General features: G+C 46.0%; 1 protein-coding gene across 1 annotated transcript in view; it reads left to right on the forward strand.

Annotated features, from left to right (window-relative positions):
• The first annotated feature begins 656 nt into the window (after positions 1-656).
• LOC142249330 (uncharacterized) overlaps positions 657-21,031 on the forward strand; it is a 73,496-nt gene continuing 53,121 nt past the window's right edge. The window contains exons 1-6 of the mRNA XM_075320961.1: positions 657-811; positions 889-966; positions 1,047-1,124; positions 1,221-1,434; positions 1,515-1,671; positions 1,801-2,347. Coding sequence (XP_075177076.1) covers positions 770-811; positions 889-966; positions 1,047-1,124; positions 1,221-1,434; positions 1,515-1,671; positions 1,801-2,347 — 1,116 coding nt within the window. The 5' untranslated portion in view covers positions 657-769. The remainder of the gene's footprint in view (positions 812-888; positions 967-1,046; positions 1,125-1,220; positions 1,435-1,514; positions 1,672-1,800; positions 2,348-21,031) is intronic.

Genomic DNA, 21,031 nt, shown 5'->3' on the forward strand with positions numbered 1-21,031 from the left:
TTTTGCAGGTGCAGTGTTGCGGTACATTTCTGGGCATCCTGTTGCTGGGTCCTTTTAGCTTCCGTGGCAGTGCAAGAGTGTTCCTGAGGTAATGTCCACAGTACTGTCCACAGATCACTGCTGTGAGCTGCGTACATGTACTTAGACATTTTTTTTTCTTTTTTTGCAGGTGCAGTGTTGCGGTACATTTCTGGGCATCCTGTTGCTGGGTCCTTTTATCTTCCGTGGCAGTGCAAGAGTGTTCCTGAGGTAATGTCCACAGTACTGTCCACAGATCACTGCTGTGAGCTGCGTACATGTACTTAGACCTTTTTTTTTCTTTTTTTGCAGGTGCAGTGTTGCGGTACATTTCTGGGCAGCCTGTTGCTGGGTCCTTTTATCTTCCGTGGCAGTGCAAGAGTGTTCCTGAGGTAATGTCCACAGTACTGTCCACAGATCACTGCTGTGAGCTGCGTACATGTACTTAGACATTTTTTTTTCTTTTTTTGCAGGTGCAGTGTTGCGGTACATTTCTGGGCATCCTGTTGCTGGGTCCTTTTATCTTCCGTGGCAGTGCAAGAGTGTTCCTGAGGTAATGTCCACAGTACTGTCCACAGATCACTGCTGTGAGCTGCGTACATGTACTTAGACATTTTTTTTTCTTTTTTTGCAGGTGCAGTGTTGCGGTACATTTCTGGGCAGCCTGTTGCTGGGTCCTTTTATCTTCCGTGGCAGTGCAAGAGTGTTCCTGAGGTTGAGGTCCTGTTGTGCGTGGCCTGTAATCAAAAAAATGTCGTCTTCTGGTAGCCCGCCCTTCGGTTCACAAACTGAGGTATTTTTTTTTTTTTTGGTTTTTTTTTAAAAAATACAAAAAAAAAACATTTTTTTAAATCAACGACATTTACACAGGTGGCCGAAACATCACAGGAGATGCTGCCAGAAGAGGACGGAAGGGGTGGAGAAAGACACGGAGCGGGCGATCATAGTGTAAGTTTCATACAGGAATTGTTTACCACAGCACACCAAACATATAAGTAAATAATTTTTTTTTGTTTTCTTCACTAAAGGCTTCAACTTCTAGGGCTCATGATAGAGCTCCCCCAAGACCGTCCCAGGGTCGTCGTCGAGGTGGCGGTGGTCATAGTGTAAGGTTTTTTTTTTTTTTTATTTTTTTTTTTTTCATGTCAGTGTGAATTTTTGTCTATTTTTTTTTTTAATTTCTTTTTTCTTTCTTTGAACAGGCATCCCAGCGTGCTCCCGATTCTGACGGTGAGGAGGCCGGATTTATCAACATCGACCTCCTCATCGATGAAGTTAGAGAGAGGGAGCCGCTGTGGAACATGGCTGACCGCCGCCACGCTGATTCGATCGTAACCCGTCGACTCTGGGACGAGGTATGCCACGCAGCGGTAGAAGGTTGGGGGGAGCTCAATTCTCGTGGCCAGAAGAAACAGCGTAAGTATTCACAGTTCAGTAGGTTATGCTGCATGATGTAATGTGTTGTATACTAACCACTTTCTGCTTTCCACTTTCAGGTGACAAACTTCAGAAGCGGTGGCGGTCTATCAGGGATCGCTTCAAAAAGGAGTTAAATCAAGAGATGCAGGCCCCGAGTGGATCCGGAGGACGCAGATCGAAGTACCGTTACTTTAGAGCGTTGTCGTTCCTCCGGACAACTATGGTGTGCAGAAGGTAAATATTCCACACAATATGTACAAAGTATAATATTTTATGTCTGTTTTTTTTTGCTTTTTTTTTTTAGTCAGGGCCAATGTATAGCAATTAAATTAATTATTGTTTTGTTTTTCCTCTTTTTAACAGCACCGTCTGCAGCACTCAGGAGCCTGCATCGAACCCGACAGGAGCGATCCCTGAACAGTCCGCCACTGGTGAACACAGGCACAGACCCCACCCATCTGAACCTTCCCTTCCATCTACATCTGTCCCATCCACCTGCGCTGGAGCTTCCCGTGAGACTTCATTACCTGAAGCTGCTGGTGATGAGATAGCTTTTCCCCTACCCCACCCCTCTGACACTGCTGCCCTCAGTAGAACACCTTTGGGTTCTGGGCGTCAGCGTCATAGGGGTCAGGAAAAGAGCTATGCGCCAGAGTTCTTGCATCTAAATGCAGCCTTCCAGAACGCCATTCAATTATTATCCGAACAAAATCGTGCATCTTTTAGCTTCCTAAATGCAAATATGGAAAAAAATACACACGAATTGTGCACGCGTCTGGACAGGCTGCATTTAGATGCAAGTAAATCTCCCAATCATTGTTTTTTTCAAGCCGTACTAGAGCGCATGGAAAAGCTATCTCTTGACCATCAGATGCATGTAATGCAAGCCACACGGCAGGCTCTGGCGCAGGTTGACTCCCAACCACCTCCACCCACCCCTACAAGACCACCTGCCCCCCCTCCAGCCATTGTCCCTACTCCCCCTGCTGCCCAGTACCAGCCTGCTGCCCAGTACCAGCCTGCTGCCCAGTACCAGCCTGCAGCCCAGTACCAGCCTGCTGCCCAGTACCAGCCTGCTGCCCAGTACCAGCCTGCTGCCCAGTACCAGCCTGCGGCCCAGTACCAGCCTGCGGCCCAGTACCAGCCTGCGGGCCAGTACCAGCTCCCAACCACATCTGCCCCTACACTTCCTACCCACTACCACATCTCGCCTTCCACAACCATCATGACCCCAACTCAAACCACTAATTCACCCGCCACCTCTTCTGTCTCCCAATCCCTCCACTCCACCCCTCAATCCTTACCAAATCCCATCCCATCTCCTGGTTTCCCTCTTGGTTTCTCTACCACACCTTCACCTTCTGTTACTTCCCCACCACCACCACCAACACCACTTTCCACCCTCAATACTCCAACTGTGCGTGTGTTCCCACCTGTCAGCCCCTCCAGTACTATCTCCACCCCAAGCCCAAGATTTACAAATTTATAATTTATTTATCTATGTAATAAAAAATAAAAGTTTTTGGTTGAAAAGTATTTATTTGTTCTTGTTTTTTTTGGTGTGAATATTATTTAGCAAGTTAAGTTAATAATAAGGTAATACAAAAACATAACATGTTGTAATTTGACGGGGTAAAAATTACAAATTTTTAAAGCGAGTGAAAGATTAAAATTAACAAGGTTAACAAGATATTATTTAATTTATTTATAATTATTTTTATTTGTTATAAAACTGAAGAAAAATCTTACACCATTTGATCTTGCCAATCTACTCTACCTTCTGGGGACACAAAATAGTTAGCATATATGTCACGGATTGTTGAACAGGCAACACTACTCCTAAATCCAGGACTGGTGTAGTCAGACAAAGCGGTGGATTCCAAACTCTGGTCATCCAACGACAAAGGTTCCTTTGTTAAAACAAAATTGTGCAGTACCACACATGCTTTCACAATTTCATCCACAGTTTCAATGTTTAAATTAATGGCTGTTAACAAGACTCGCCATTTGCTGGTTAGTATCCCAAAGGAGCATTCCACCATTCTTCTGGCTCTGGATAATCTGTAATTATATATTTTTTGTGTTTGCGTCAATCCACGGCTTGCATATGGCTTTAATAGATGTTGGGAGAGTTGAAAGGCTTCGTCGGCCACAAAAACAAAGGGCATTGGGGGCTCACATGTGCCAGGAAGAGGTCTTGCAGGAGGGAAATCAAAAGTATTCCCATAGATTCGCCGCCCCATTGGGGACATTTTAAAGACCTGAGAGTCATTGGATCTCCCATATGCGCCAATGTCCACTGAGATGAATTTGTATTCCGCATCCGTTATTGCCATTAGGACAATTGAGAAATACTTTTTATAGTTGTAGTATTCTGACCCCGAAGCTGCAGGTTTCACAATTCTTATATGTTTGCCGTCCACTGAGCCAAGGCAATTTGGAAACTGACAAATGTTATAGTATTGTTCAGCAATTGCAAGCCATCTTTCCCTGGTGGGCTGGGGGATGAAATCATCATGGAGGCAATCCCACAAGGCTTGGCAAGTGTCTCTAATGATTCCCGAGATGGTGGAAATTCCTAGTCGAAACTGGTAGTGGAGGGATGAAAGCGACTCTCCAGTTGCAAGGAATCTGTAAAGGAAAGACAATAATTATAAAAAAATAATAGCAAACACATTACAGTTAAAAGTCAATTTACAGGAGGATACAATTTAAAAAAAAAAAAACTTACCTAAGCGTAACCAGCAAACGCTCCTCGGGTGTTATAGAGAACCGGCTGTAGGTGTCCGTTTTACGGATGTTGTCCGCAACAAGGCCAAGGAGGACGTCAAAATTATTCACTGCCATCCGGACATAGCTTGTGAATTTTTCATGGTTTCCACGGAGCTCCAGGTATAGGGTTGAAAACACCCCACGTGTCAGTCTCTGGGCAGTCAGGGGATGGATCCAAAAGCGTCGATGTCGCTGACGCCTCAGTCGCTGTCGCTCCTTTTCTCTGACGATGATAGCCAAGCGATTTGCCTCAAATATAAAATCTGCAGCGATCTTTGTGTAATTTGCAAGAATAGCATCCATGGTTTCTGCTTGCCTCTGTCTTCTTTCTGTAATATATGCTTCAAAATACTGTATATATACTATATGTTCCCAATAGCCAATCAGAATACGGAACTCGTTAATTGTTTGTTTAGTGTTAAAAAAACGGATCCGTTAAAAAACGGACATAACGGATGCAAAACGGATGCAAACCGGACCCACCGGATCCGTTTTTTAACGGATCCGTCCTAAACGGATCCGCTAAAAAACGGATCCGGTGGGTCCGGTTGTCTCCGGTTTGCACAACAAAAACGGAAACGTTGGATACGGCAAAAAAAAGGACTGTGCCTGAATACAGAAAACTGATGTGTGAAAGTAGCCTAACGGATCCTTCACAAGACCAGATACATTCTCACCATTCATGAACAAGTGGCCAACATGTCAATGTTGGAATATCTCTCATGAATTTCATTGTATTTTATACCCCTGATAATACATGCTTATACCCCTGATAATACATGCCTATACCCCTAATAATGCATGCCTATACCCCTGATAATAAACGCCTATACCCCTGATAATACATGCCTTTACCCCTGATAATACATGCCTATACCCCTGATAATACATGCCTATACCCCTAATAATGCATGCCTATACCCCTGGTAATACACGCCTATACCCCTGATAATACATGCCTATACCCCTGATAATACATGCCTATACCCCTAATAATGCATGCCTATACCCCTGGTAATACATGCCTATATCCCTAATAATACATGCCTATAACCCTGGTAATACATGCCTATACCCCTAATAATGCATGCCTATACCCCTGGTAATACATGCCTATACCCCTAATAATGCATGCCTATACCCCTGGTAATACATTCCTATACCCCTGATAATACATGCCTATACCCCTGATAATACATGCCTATACCCCTAATAATGCATGCCTATACCCCTGGTAATACATGCCTATACCCCTGATAATACATGCCTATACCCCTGATAATACATGCCTATACCCCTGATAATACACGCCTATACCCCTGATAATACATGCCTATACCCCTAATAATGCATGCCTATACCCCTGGTAATACATGCCTATACCCCTGATAATACATGCCTATACCCCTGATAATACATGCCTATACCCCTGATAATACCTGCCTATACCCCTGATAATACATGCCTATACCCCTAATAATGCATGCCTATACCCCTGGTAATACATGCCTATACCCCTAATAATGCATGCCTATACCCCTGGTAATACATTCCTATACCCCTGATAATACATGCCTATACCCCTGATAATACATGCCTATACCCCTAATAATGCATGCCTATACCCCTGGTAATACATGCCTATACCCCTGATAATACATGCCTATACCCCTGATAATACATGCCTATACCCCTGATAATACACGCCTATACCCCTGATAATACATGCCTATACCCCTAATAATGCATGCCTATACCCCTGGTAATACATGCTTATACCCCTGATAATACATGCCTATACCCCTGATAATACATGCCTATACCCCTGATAATACATGCCTTTACCCCTGATAATACATGCCTATACCCCTGATAATACATGCCTTTACCCCTGATAATACATGCCTATACCCCTGATAAAACATGCCTATACCCCTGATAATACATGCCTTTACCCCTGATAATACATGCCTATACCCCTGATAACACATGCCTATACCCCTGATCATGCATGCCTATACCCCTGATAATACATGCCTATATCCCTGATAATACATGCCTATACCCCTGATAATACATGCTTATAACCCTGATAATACATGCCTATACCCCTGATAATACATGCCTATACCCCTGATAATACATGCCTTTACCCCTGATAACACATGCCTATACCCCTGATAATACCTGCCTATACCTCTGATAATACATGCCTATACCCCTGATAATACATGCCTTTACCCCTGATAATACATGCCTATACCCCTGATAATACATGCCTATACCCCTGATAATACATGCCTATACCTCTGATAATACATGCCTATACCCCTGATAATACATGCCTATACCCCTGATAATACATGCCTATACCCCTGATAATACATGCCTATACCCCTGATAATACATGCCTATACCTCTGATAATACATGCCTATACCCCTGATAATACATGCCTATACCCCTGATAATACATGCCTATACCCCTGATAATACATGCCTATACCCCTGATAATACATGCCTTTACCCCTGATAATACATGCCTATACCCCTGATAATACATGCCTATATCCCTGATAATACATGCCTATACCCCTGATAATACATGCCTATACCCCTGATAATACATGCCTATACCCCTAATAATGCATGCCTATACCCCTGGTAATACATGCCTATACCCCTGGTAATACATGCCTATACCCCTAATAATGCATGCCTATACCCCTGGTAATACATGCCTATACCCCTAATAATGCATGCCTATACCCCTGGTAATACATTCCTATACCCCTGATAATACATGCCTATACCCCTGATAATACATGCCTATACCCCTAATAATGCATGCCTATACCCCTGGTAATACATGCCTATACCCCTGATAATACATGCCTATACCCCTGATAATACATGCCTATACCCCTGATAATACACGCCTATACCCCTGATAATACATGCCTTTACCCCTGATAAAACATGCCTATACCCCTGATAATACATGCCTTTACCCCTGATAATACATGCCTATACCCCTGATAATACATGCCTATATCCCTGATAATACATGCCTATACCCCTGATAATACATGCTTATAACCCTGATAATACATGCCTATACCCCTGATAATACATGCCTATACCCCTGATAATACATGCCTTTACCCCTGATAACACATGCCTATACCCCTGATAATACCTGCCTATACCCCTGATAATACATGCCTATACCCCTGATAATACATGCCTTTACCCCTGATAATACATGCCTATACCCCTGATAATACATGCCTATACCCCTGATAATACATGCCTATACCCCTGATAATACATGCCTATACCCCTGATAATACATGCCTATACCCCTGATAATACATGCCTATACCCCTGATAATACATGCCTATACCCCTGATAATACATGCCTATACCCCTGATAATACATGCCTATACCCCTGATAATACATGCCTATACCTCTGATAATACATGCCTATACCCCTGATAATACATGCCTATACCCCTGATAATACATGCCTTTACCCCTGATAATACATGCCTATACCCCTGATAATACATGCCTATACCCCTGATAATACATGCCTATACCCCTGATAATACATGCCTATACCCCTGATAATGCATGCCTATACCCCTGATAATACATGCCTATACCCCTGATAATACATGCCTTTACCCCTGATAATACATGCCTATACCCCTGATAATACATGCCTATATCCCTGATAATACATGCCTATACCCCTGATAATACATGCCTATACCCCTGATAATACATGCCTATATCCCTGATAATACATGCCTATACCCCTGATAATACATGCCTATACCCCTGATAATACATGCCTATACCCCTGATAATACATGCCTATACCCCTAATAATGCATGCCTATACCCCTGGTAATACATGCCTATACCCCTGATAATACATGCCTATACCCCTGATAATACATGCCTATACCCCTGATAATACACGCCTATACCCCTGATAATACATGCCTATACCCCTAATAATGCATGCCTATACCCCTGGTAATACATGCCTATACCCCTGATAATACATGCCTATACCCCTGATAATACATGCTTATACCCCTGATAATACATGCCTATACCCCTAATAATACATGCCTATACCCCTGGTAATACATGCCTATACCCCTGATAATACATGCCTATACCCCTGATAATACATGCCTTTACCCCTGATAATACATGCCTATACCCCTGATAAAACATGCCTATACCCCTGATAATACATGCCTTTACCCCTGATAATACATGCCTATACCCCTGATAACACATGCCTATACCCCTGATCATGCATGCCTATACCCCTGATCATGCATGCCTATACCCCTGATAATACATGCCTATACCCCTGATAATACATGCTTATAACCCTGATAATACATGCCTTTACCCCTGATAACACATGCCTATACCCCTGATAATACATGCCTATACCCCTGATAATACATGCCTATACCCCTGATAATACATGCCTATACCCCTGATAATACATGCCTATACCCCTGATAATACATGCCTATACCCCTGATAATACATGCCTATACCCCTGATAATACCTGCCTATACCCCTGATAATACATGCCTATAACCCTGATAATACATGCCTATACCTCTGATAATACATGCCTATACCCCTGATAATACATGCCTTTACCCCTGATAATACATGCCTATACCCCTGATAATACATGCCTATACCCCTGATAATACATGCCTATACCTCTGATAATGCATGCCTATACCCCTGATAATACATGCCTATACCCCTGATAATACATGCCTTTACCCCTGATAATACATGCCTATACCCCTGATAATACATGCCTATACCCCTGATAAAACATGCCTATACCCCTGATAATACATGCCTTTACCCCTGATAATACATGCCTATACCCCTGATAACACATGCCTATACCCCTGATAATACATGCCTTTACCCCTGATAATACATGCCTATACCCCTGATAACACATGCCTATACCCCTGATCATGCATGCCTATACCCCTGATAATACATGCCTATATCCCTGATAATACATGCCTATACCCCTGATAATACATGCTTATAACCCTGATAATACATGCCTATTGTTACGAACCGGCGCCGCCATAGCCGCAAGCAGCCTGCTGCGGTTCCTGTTGCGCCCAGGCACCGGCTGCCGTTCTTGGCCGTGCCTCGGGTCGTCCAGTTGGCTGTTCCTTCCACCACGTCTAAGTGTGGAGAGGCGGCTAGTGCGCATGCGTGCGCCAATTTACCCCAGCCAGAGTTGAAGCCGGGTGTTTTGCCTAGTGAGCATGCTCAGCCTGATTGTGTTATGTCTGAGACTAAGTCCTCAGTTCAGGCTACTGAGCATGCTCCTACAATTAACCCTAACAGCCTCTTTGCACAGGTACTTGGACTTCGTGCTGTGTCTAAGTGCTGGGATGTGCCTACTGAGCATGCTCAAACTGATAGTCTGCTTTCTGAGCCTGTTGCTCAGGCTACTGGGCATGCTCAGGCACTTAGTGCACCAGAGGCTAGGTCCGGTAAGGACCTCACTGAGCATGTCCGTGAGGTGGCAGGCCCTAATAGGGCAGAGGGTGTCAGGTGTCCTGATGACGTGGCAACTCCGGACTGGCTCGCAGAGGCCCGCCCCTATGATCTGGCAACTCAGTATTGGTCGTCAGACGATGACTGGTGAAGTGTTTGGGGCGTGGCTGCCATGAGGTCATCAATGACGTGGCGGTTCCGGATAGGTCGCATGTGATGTCACTGATGACATGGCACTCTGCTATTGGACCTTGGTGGTTTCACCCTGGGTTTGGGGCGGACCCAGGTTATAAAAGGGGCTGGAGACAACATGGAGGTGCGCAGTCTTCACATTTGCTCAGTCAGAGCACACCTCCATGTTAGAGCCTCATTGCGGCATAAGCCTATGTTGGGAAGCGGTAGGTAGGGTTAGGCGAACGGTGCCTGTCACGCCAAGATTCGTGGCTCGGCACATCAGGGTCAGGCGCCGTGCTTCCCTCCTGCCGTTCCAGTCTTGCTATAGCAGCCCAGTGGCGTTAACTGGGCTGCGGCTGCTGTGCTTCCTGTCCGATTGTGCCCCCTACGTACACGGACAACGCACCTGTTGCGCCACCTGTCTGATTGTGCCTCCTACGCACACGGACAACGCACCTGCTGCGCCACCTGTCCGATTGTGCCCCCTACGCACACGGACAACGCACGTGCTGCGCCACCTGTCCGGTTGTGCCCCCTACGCGCACGGACAGCGTACTCCAGGACCCCTGTGGAGTTAACAGGGTGTTCCTTATTTTCCTCGGCTTCCCGGTCAACGCTACTCGTGTACCCATCTGGCCTGACGTGTCCTACACACACGTGGCCAGTTGAGAGGTGGCCAGAAACGCTAATCGGAGGACCGCTCGGCCTGACGTGTCCTACACACGTGGCCGACAGGGCGCTTTCATGGCGGTCTTCCGGTCAACGCTACCTGGTTACCACCCGGCCTGACGTGTTTCCTGCACACGTGGTTGGTGTAGCGCTAGGTGCACCAAAACGCTAATCGGGTTGTCGTCCGGTCTGACGTGTCCCAACACACGTGACCGGTTCCCAGAGTTCCTGGGTTATCTCAGAGCCATCCAGCTCTATAGTCTCCGCCTAACACTCAGGTGCCAGCAGCTCCATTGTCATCTGGAGCACGGTGGGCCCCGACTGGCGATTAGGATATATACCCCCTGGTCCTAATCTGCCGGTCCCCCCGTAACACCTATACCCCTGATAATACATGCCTATACCCCTGATAATACATGCCTTTACCCCTGATAACACATGCCTATACCCCTGATAATACCTGCCTATACCTCTGATAATACATGCCTATACCCCTGATAATACATGCCTTTACCCCTGATAATACATGCCTATACCCCTGATAATACATGCCTATACCCCTGATAATACATGCCTATACCCCTGATAATACATGCCTATACCCCTGATAATACATGCCTATACCCCTGATAATACATGCCTATACCCCTGATAATACATGCCTATACCCCTGATAATACATGCCTATACCCCTGATAATACATGCCTATACCTCTGATAATACATGCCTATACCCCTGATAATACATGCCTATACCCCTGATAATACATGCCTTTACCCCTGATAATACATGCCTATACCCCTGATAATACATGCCTATACCCCTGATAATACATGCCTATACCCCTGATAATACATGCCTATACCCCTGATAATACATGCCTATACCCCTGATAATACATGCCTATACCCCTGATAATACATGCCTATACCCCTGATAATACATGCCTATACCTCTGATAATACATGCCTATACCCCTGATAATACATGCCTATACCCCTGATAATACATGCCTATACCCCTGATAATACATGCCTATACCCCTGATAATACATGCCTTTACCCCTGATAATACATGCCTATACCCCTGATAATACATGCCTATATCCCTGATAATACATGCCTATACCCCTGATAATACATGCCTATATCCCTGATAATACATGCCTATACCCCTGATAATACATGCCTATACCCCTGATAATACATGCCTATACCCCTGATAATACATGCCTATACCCCTGATAATACATGCCTTTACCCCTGATAATACATGCCTATATCCCTGATAATACATGCCTATACCCCTGATAATACATGCCTATACCCCTGATAATACATGCCTATACCCCTGATAATACATGCCTATACCCCTGATAATACATGCCTATACCCCTGATAATACATGCCTATACCCCTGATAATACATGCCTATACCCCTGGTAATACATGCCTATACCCCTGATAATACATGCCTATATCCCTGATAATACATGCCTATACCCCTGATAATACATGCCTATACCCCTGATAATACATGCCTATACCCCTAATAATGCATGCCTATACCCCTGGTAATACATGCCTATACCCCTAATAATGCATGCCTATACCCCTGGTAATACATTCCTATACCCCTGATAATACATGCCTATACCCCTGATAATACATGCCTATACCCCTAATAATGCATGCCTATACCCCTGGTAATACATGCCTATACCCCTGATAATACATGCCTATACCCCTGATAATACATGCCTATACCCCTGATAATACACGCCTATACCCCTGATAATACATGCCTATACCCCTAATAATGCATGCCTATACCCCTGGTAATACATGCTTATACCCCTGATAATACATGCCTATACCCCTAATAATACATGCCTATACCCCTGGTAATACATGCCTATACCCCTGATAATACATGCCTATACCCCTGATAATACATGCCTATACCCCTGATAATACATGCCTATACCCCTGATAATACATGCCTTTACCCCTGATAATACATGCCTATACCCCTGATAAAACATGCCTATACCCCTGATAATACATGCCTTTACCCCTGATAATACATGCCTATACCCCTGATAATACATGCCTATACCCCTGATCATGCATGCCTATACCCCTGATAATACATGCCTATATCCCTGATAATACATGCCTATACCCCTGATAATACATGCTTATAACCCTGATAATACATGCCTATACCCCTGATAATACATGCCTATACCCCTGATAATACATGCCTTTACCCCTGATAACACATGCCTATACCCCTGATAATACCTGCCTATACCTCTGATAATACATGCCTATACCCCTGATAATACATGCCTTTACCCCTGATAATACATGCCTATACCCCTGATAATACATGCCTATACCCCTGATAATACATGCCTATACCTCTGATAATACATGCCTATACCCCTGATAATACATGCCTATACCCCTGATAATACATGCCTATACCCCTGATAATACATGCCTATACCCCTGATAATACATGCCTATACCTCTGATAATACATGCCTATACCCCTGATAATACATGCCTATACCCCTGATAATACATGCCTATACCCCTGATAATACATGCCTATACCCCTGATAATACATGCCTATACCCCTGATAATACATGCCTTTACCCCTGATAATACATGCCTATACCCCTGATAATACATGCCTATATCCCTGATAATACATGCCTATTAGTGATGAGCGAGCATGCTTGTTACTACTCGGTACTCGCACGAGTATCACTGTACTCGGTCTACTCGGCGGGGACCGAGTAATCTCGCGATACTCGTGCTGTACTCGTGGTCTTCATTTCTGCATGTTGGCGCTCTTTTGAGAGCCAGCCCTCATGCAGGGATTGGCTGGCAGACCACTGCAATGCCACAGCCCTGTTAGTTGTGGAATTGCAGTGATTGGCCGGCCTGCACAGCGTGAGCGAGCCTTTATACCGGCGGGCGCGCTGTACTCTGCTCACAGCTATCCAGACAGTCAGTGCAGGGAGAGTGTCGCTGCTTCAGGGAAAGGTTTGCGGCCCTTTATAGCTATTTCCGTAGCAGGGCTGCAAACAGTGTGACCAGAAGTCCTTCTCAGGACTATTCTAGTTGTATACAGGCAGGCAGGGTATAGCCAGGTCGGAGTACAGTAGCAGAGTCCTTCTCAGGACTATTGTTGCTGTATACAGGCAGGGTATAGCCAGGTCGGAATACAGGCTAGTGACCAAAAGAGTCCTTGTCAGGACTATTGTAGCAGTATACAGGCAGGCAGGCAGGGTATATAGCCATTCCTAGTGGTGACCGTATACCAGCCTTCATCATATCTGGGGCTGGTGTACACAGTCTAAAACAGTCCAGATAGTGTCAGAGTTCTCATTAATTTTTGCTCCTAAAACCTGTTAGGTTCTTAGTGCGTCCGTGCTTGCATTTAAAAACCGCACGTGTGTGCCTGTCGGTGGCAGCGTACAGGTGCACTTGTGTGCGTTTTTACCAAACTATTATATAACGCACAAGTGTAGTGTATAATACACGTCAGTCAGCAGTGGCTGATAGTGTCAGACTTCTCGTCATTAATTTTTGCTCCCAAAACCTGTTAGGTTCTTAGTGCGTCCGTGCTTGCATTTAAAAACCGCACGTGTGTGCCTGTCGGTGGCAGCGTACAGGTGCACGATTTGCACAAACTTTGATATAACGCCCAAGTCTAGTGAATACACGTCAGCACAGCATTGCAAAATGCGCAAGGGCGTTGGCAAGGAACAAGGAAGTGGACGTGATGGTGGTGCAGGCAGAGGCCGAGGTCGTGGGCAAGCTCTAATTTTGCCACAACAAAGGGCCACATCTAGTCGCTCGCACGTCCTGTCCCAAATTCTTGGGGACCGCAGCAGTACACCGCTCTTGAACCAAGACCAGTGTCAACAGGTTGTTAGTTGGATAGCGGATAATGCTTCCAGTCAGATTGGCACCACCACAAACACTCTGTCTTCCACACGGTCAAGTGTCAGTAGCCGTGATACTGCACCGCACATTTCAGAACCTGATCCTCCTTCCTACCACCAGGCTGAGTACACGTCCACGGACATTACTGATCCCACACTTGGACACTCGGAAGAGCTGTTCACGTTTCCATTCGCACATTCTGGCCTCTCGCCAGCTCCTGTTGAAGTGGGTCATGAGGAGATCGTATGTACAGATGGCCAAATATTTGAGCAGCCACGTTCTCACGAAGTTGGCAACGTGTCTCAACAAGGGGTGGACGATGATGAGACACAATTGTCAGGAAGTCAGGAGGAGGAGCAGGGTGCGGAAGAGGAAGACGACGTGGTGGATGATCCAGTAACTGACCCAACCTGGCAGGAGGATATGCAGAGCGAGGACAGCAGTGCACAGGGGGAGGGAGGCGTAGCATCCCAACAGGCAGTAAGAAGCAGGGTGGTGGCTCCAGGCAGAAGTTAGGCAACCGTTCCCCGGAACAACAACACGACACAAGGTGCCTGTACAAATGTTAGGTCTTCCCGAGTCTGGCAGTTTTATAAGTTGGCTCCAGATGATTCTAAAAAGGCCATTTGCAACACCTGCCGTGCCAGCATCAGCAAGGGTACCAAAACTAGCAGCCTGACCACCACCAGCATGATCAGGCACATGTCAGCCAAGCACCCGACTTTGTGGGAAGTACAACAGAGTCGAGGAGCAGTGCTTGCTAATGTCACTGCTACGTCTTCGCTGGTTGTGCATGCGAGCCAATCCCCTGTCCATGCTGCCTGCGAACAAGCCTCCTCCGGTCCTGCACCTGCAGTTGCCTACGCAGAAATAACACCATCATCAAGCACGTCCTTGTCCCAGCGCAGCGTTCAGTTATCCATTCAGCAAACCTTTGAACGCAGGCGCAAATACACTGCCAACACCCCACATGCCACAGTTCTAAATGCTAACATTTCGCGACTGCTTGCGCTGGAAATGTTGCCTTTTAGGCTGGTGGAGACAGAAGCATTCCGCAATCTGATGGCGGCAGCTGTCCCACGTTACTCGGTCCCCAGCCGCCACTATTTCTCCCGGTGTGCCGTCCCCGCGTTGCATAACCACGTGTCACAAAACATCACACGTGCCCTGAACAACGCTGTTTCACCCAAAGTCCACCTAACCACAGACACGTGGACAAGTGCTTGTGGGCAAGGCCGCTACATCTCGTTGACGGCACACTGGGTTAATATTGTGGAAGCTGGGACCCAGTCTGAGCGAGGGACGGAACACGTCCTTCCCACACCAAGGTTTGCAGGCCCTACCTCAGTCAGGGTTTCACCTACACTCTACAGCTCCGGAATGTCATGCTCCTCAGCCTCCTCCTCCTCCTGCGCATCCTCATCCACTTTACCCTCCACACCAGTCCCAAGCTGGAAGCACTGCAGCACTGCCTCGGCGAAGCGGCAACAGGCTGTGCTGAAGCTAATCTGCATAGGTGACAAACCCCACAATGCAGAAGAGCTGTGGACAGCTCTGAAACAGCAGGCAGATCACTGGCTCACACCTCTGAACCTAAAGCCAGGAAAGGTCGTGTGTGACAATGGCCGGAACCTGGTGGCGGCTTTGAGGCGAGGCCAGCTGACACATGTTCCATGCGTGGCCCATGTGCTCAACCTCGTGGTTCAGCGGTTTCTAAAGTCATACCCAGAGCTGTCTGATCTGCTGGTAAAAGTTCGCCGCCTGTCTGCACATTTTCGAAAGTCACCTACTGCTTCAGCCGGCCTTGCCGGCTTTCAGCGCAGTTTGCATCTTCCGGCTCACAGACTGGTGTGTGATGTCCCCACGCGTTGGAATTCAACTCTGCACATGTTGGTCAGGATATGTGAGCAGAAGAGGGCAGTTGTTGAGTACCTGCATCACCTAAGCCGTCGGGAAATGGGTCAAACTCCACACATAACACCTGAGGAGTGGAGATGGATGTCCGACCTATGTACCATCCTCCAAAACTTTGAGGACTCCACCAAGATGGTGAGTGGTGATGACGCCATTATTAGCGTCACCATACCGCTACTCTGCCTTCTAAAACGGTCTCTGCTCAAAACCAAACATGATGCATTGCAGGCGGAGCGCGATGAGTTGCAGCAAGAAACAGTAGTGGGTGTGGGTGATAACACACAGCCCAGCCTCGTCTCATCACAACGTGCAGTGGAGGACTATGACGAGGAGGAGGATGAAGACATGGAGCAAATCTCCGGCCAAATTGAGGATATGACATGCACACCAGTCATATCCTCGGTTCAGCGTGGCTGGCCAGAGGACAGGGTAGATGAGGAGGAGGAGGAGGAGGAGGAGGAGGAGGACAGCATGTTCAGTCAACGTGTTGGTCAGGCTACTGAAGTCCTGGCTGTTAAGAGTCTGGCGCACATGGCTGACTTTATGGTAAGCTGCCTGTCTCGTGACCCTCGCGTTAAGAACATCTTGGCCGACAATCATTACTGGTTGGTAACACTGTTAGACCCACGCTACAAGGAGAACTTTATGTCTCTTATTCCCGAGGCGGAGAGGTCAACCAAAATGCAGCAGTTCCGGAAGGCCATAGTCACGGAAGTAGGCAAAGCATTCCCCTCACAAAACGCTAGCGGCATAGGTCAGGAATCAGTGGACAACCAAGGCGTACAGCCGAGAGAGGCACAAGTCCAATCCGCCAGAGGTAGGGGAACAGTCTTTAAGATGTGGGACAGTTTTCTCAGCCCCTCACGTACCACAGCCCCTGAGGTGCGGGGTAGTGCCACAAGAAATCCTAAGTTTGCCCAGATGCTCAAGGAGTACCTTGCAGATCGAACAACTGTACTCCGACATTCCTCTGTGCCTTACAATTATTGGGTATCCAAGGTGGACACGTGGCATGAATTGGCTCTCTACGCCTTGGAAGTCCTGGCCTGCCCTGCCGCTAGCGTTTTGTCAGAGCGTGTTTTTAGTGCCGCAGGTGGAATCATTACAGATAAACGCACCCGCCTGTCAACTGAAAATGCTGATAGGCTGACTCTGATCAAGATGAACAAGGGTTGGATTGGGCCAGACTTCACCACACCACCAGCAAATGAGAGCGGAATTTAAAGTTTGTAACGGGAATTTGCCATGTACCTCCAGTCACCCATGGGTACACACTTCTGGACTTTGGATAATCGCTGGACTGCTCCTCCTTCTCCTGATGCGCCACCATGATGACCGTTACAAGAGTTAGGCCTTTGTTTCAGGTATACCCCCAGTGGTAAATTTTTTCGCCCATTCTTTGCAGAATGGACATTACAACGACAGGAGACCCGCTCCTTTGCAATGGGAACAATGTTTTGAGGCCCTCATGCACGTCTCTATGCAGGGACAACGTGGAGCCTCCCAATTTTTGGCTGCCCTGCCAAAGGGCTATACTATAATACACCCACTTCCTGACAATGGACACTTAAAGTTTTGAGGCCCTCATGCACGTCTCTATCCAGGGACAACGTGGAGCCTCCCAATTTTTGGCTGCCCTGCCTAAGGGCTATACTATAATACACCCACTTCCTGACAATGGACACTTAAAGTTTTGAGGCCCTCATGCACGTCTCTATGCAGGGACAACGTGGAGCCTCCCAATTTTTGGCTGCCCTGCCAAAGGGCTATACTATAATACACCCACTTCCTGACAATGGACACTTAAAGTTTTGAGGCCCTCATGCACGTCTCTATCCAGGGACAACGTGGAGCCTCCCAATTTTTGGCTGCCCTGCCAAAGGGCTATACTATAATACACCCACTTCCTGACAATGGACACTTAATGTTTTGAGGCCCTCATGCACGTCTCTATCCAGGGACAACGTGGAGCCTCCCAATTTTTGGCTGCCCTGCCAAAGGGCTATACTATAATACACCCACTTCCTGACAATGGACACTTAATGTTTTGAGGCCCTCATGCACGTCTCTATGCAGGGACAACGTGGAGCCTCCCAATTTTTGGCTGCCCTGCCTAAGGGCTATACTACAATAAACCCACTTCCTTACAATGGGCACTTCAGGTTTACAGGCCATCATGCACGTCTGTATGCAGGGGCATTGGTGAACCTCACAATTTTGGACTGCCCTGGCAAAGGAAAATACTACAAAGACTCAGTTCCTCAAAATGGGCACATTAGACTCAGAGGCCTTTATGTACGTCTCTTCTCAGGGACATCGGAGTGCCACACAATGTTTTACGTAAAATCTTTCATGTATTGATCTCAAAAAGTAACATACATTAGCTCTATCTCACTATTGGGTATGTGCCCTTAACATTTCCGCCATGAAAAATCATTTTGGTGTCATTTTGGAAGGTTTTCTGGTGAGTCCGTAAAAATGGCGTAAAACGCGGACAAAATTGTTCACAGCTGTGACTTTTGAGTGATAAATGCTTCAAGGGGTCTTCCCCATGCTGTTGCCATGTCATTTGAGCACTCTTCTGAGACTTTTGTGCCATTTTTAGGGTTTCTACATGCTGCCGGTGGTCATTTCACAAAAATACTCGGGTCTCCCATAGGATAACATTGGGCTCGTTGCTCGGGCCGAGTACACGAGTATCTTGGGAGGCTCGGCCCGAGCTTCGAGCACCCGAGCTTTTTAGTACTCGCTCATCACTAATGCCTATATCCCTGATAATACATGCCTATATCCCTGATAATACATGCCTATACCCCTGATAATACATGCCTATACCTATGATAATACATGCCTATATCCCTGATAATACATGCCTTTACCCCTGATAATACATGCCTATACCCCTGATAATACATGCCTTTACCCCTGATAATACATGCCTATACCCCTGATAATACATGCCTATATCCCTGATAATACATGCCTATATCCCTGATAATACATGCCTATATCCCTGATAATACATGCCTATACCCCTGATAATACATGCCTATACCTCTGATAATGCATGCCTATACCCCTGATAATACCTGCCTATACCCCTAATAATACATGCCTATACCCCTGATAATACATGCCTTTACCCCTGATAATACATGCCTATACCCCTGATAATACATGCCTATATCCCTGATAATACATGCCTATATCCCTGATAATACATGCCTATATCCCTGATAATACATGCCTATACCCCTGATAATACATGCCTATACCTCTGATAATGCATGCCTATACCCCTGATAATACCTGCCTATACCCCTAATAATACATGCCTATACCCCTGATAATACATGCCTATACCCCTGATAATACATGCCTATACCCCTGATAATACATGCCTATACCCCTGATAATACATGCCTATACCCCTGATAATACATGCCTTTACCCCTGATAATACATGCCTATACCCCTGATAATACATGCCTATACCCCTGATAATACATGCCTATATCCCTAATAATACATGCCTATATCCCTGATAATACATGCCTATACCCCTGATAATACATGCCTATACCCCTGATAATACATGCCTATACCCCTGATAATACATGCCTATACCTCTGATAATGCATGCCTATACCCCTGATAATACATGCCTATACCCCTGATAATACATGCCTATACCCCTAATAATACATGCCTATACCCCTTATAATACATGCCTATACCCCTGATAATACATGCCTATACCCCTGATAATACATGCCTATATCCCTGATAATACATGCCTATACCTCTGATAATACATGCCTATACCCCTGATAATACATGCCTATACCCCTGATAATACATGCCTATATCCCTGATAATACATGCCTATACCTCTGATAATACCTGCCTATACCCCTGATAATACATGCCTATACCCCTGATAATACATGCCTATACCCCTGATAATACATGCCTATACCCCTGATAATACATGCCTATACCCCTGATAATGCATGCATATACCCCTGATAATACATGCCTATACCCCTGATAATACATGCCTATACCCCTGATAATACATGCCTTTACCCCTGATAATACATGTCTTTACCCCTGATAATACATGCCTATACCCCTGATAATACATGCCTATACCCCTGATAACACATGCCTATAACCCTGATAATACATGCCTATACCCCTGATAATACATGCCTATACCCCTGATAATACATCTCTATACCCCTGATAATACATCTCTATACCCCTGATAATACATGCCTATACCCCTGGTAATACATGCTTATACCCCTGATAATACATGCCTATACCCCTGATAATGCATGCCTATACCCCTGATAATACATGCCTATACCCCTGATAATACATGCCTATATCCCTGATAATACATGCCTATATCCCTGATAATACATGCCTATACCCCTGATAATACATGCCTATACCCCTGATAATACATGCCTATATCCCTGATAATACATGCCTATACCCCTG

The sequence above is a fragment of the Anomaloglossus baeobatrachus genome, chromosome 8 (assembly GCF_048569485.1).
Source record: "Anomaloglossus baeobatrachus isolate aAnoBae1 chromosome 8, aAnoBae1.hap1, whole genome shotgun sequence".
Lineage (NCBI taxonomy): Eukaryota > Metazoa > Chordata > Amphibia > Anura > Aromobatidae > Anomaloglossus > Anomaloglossus baeobatrachus.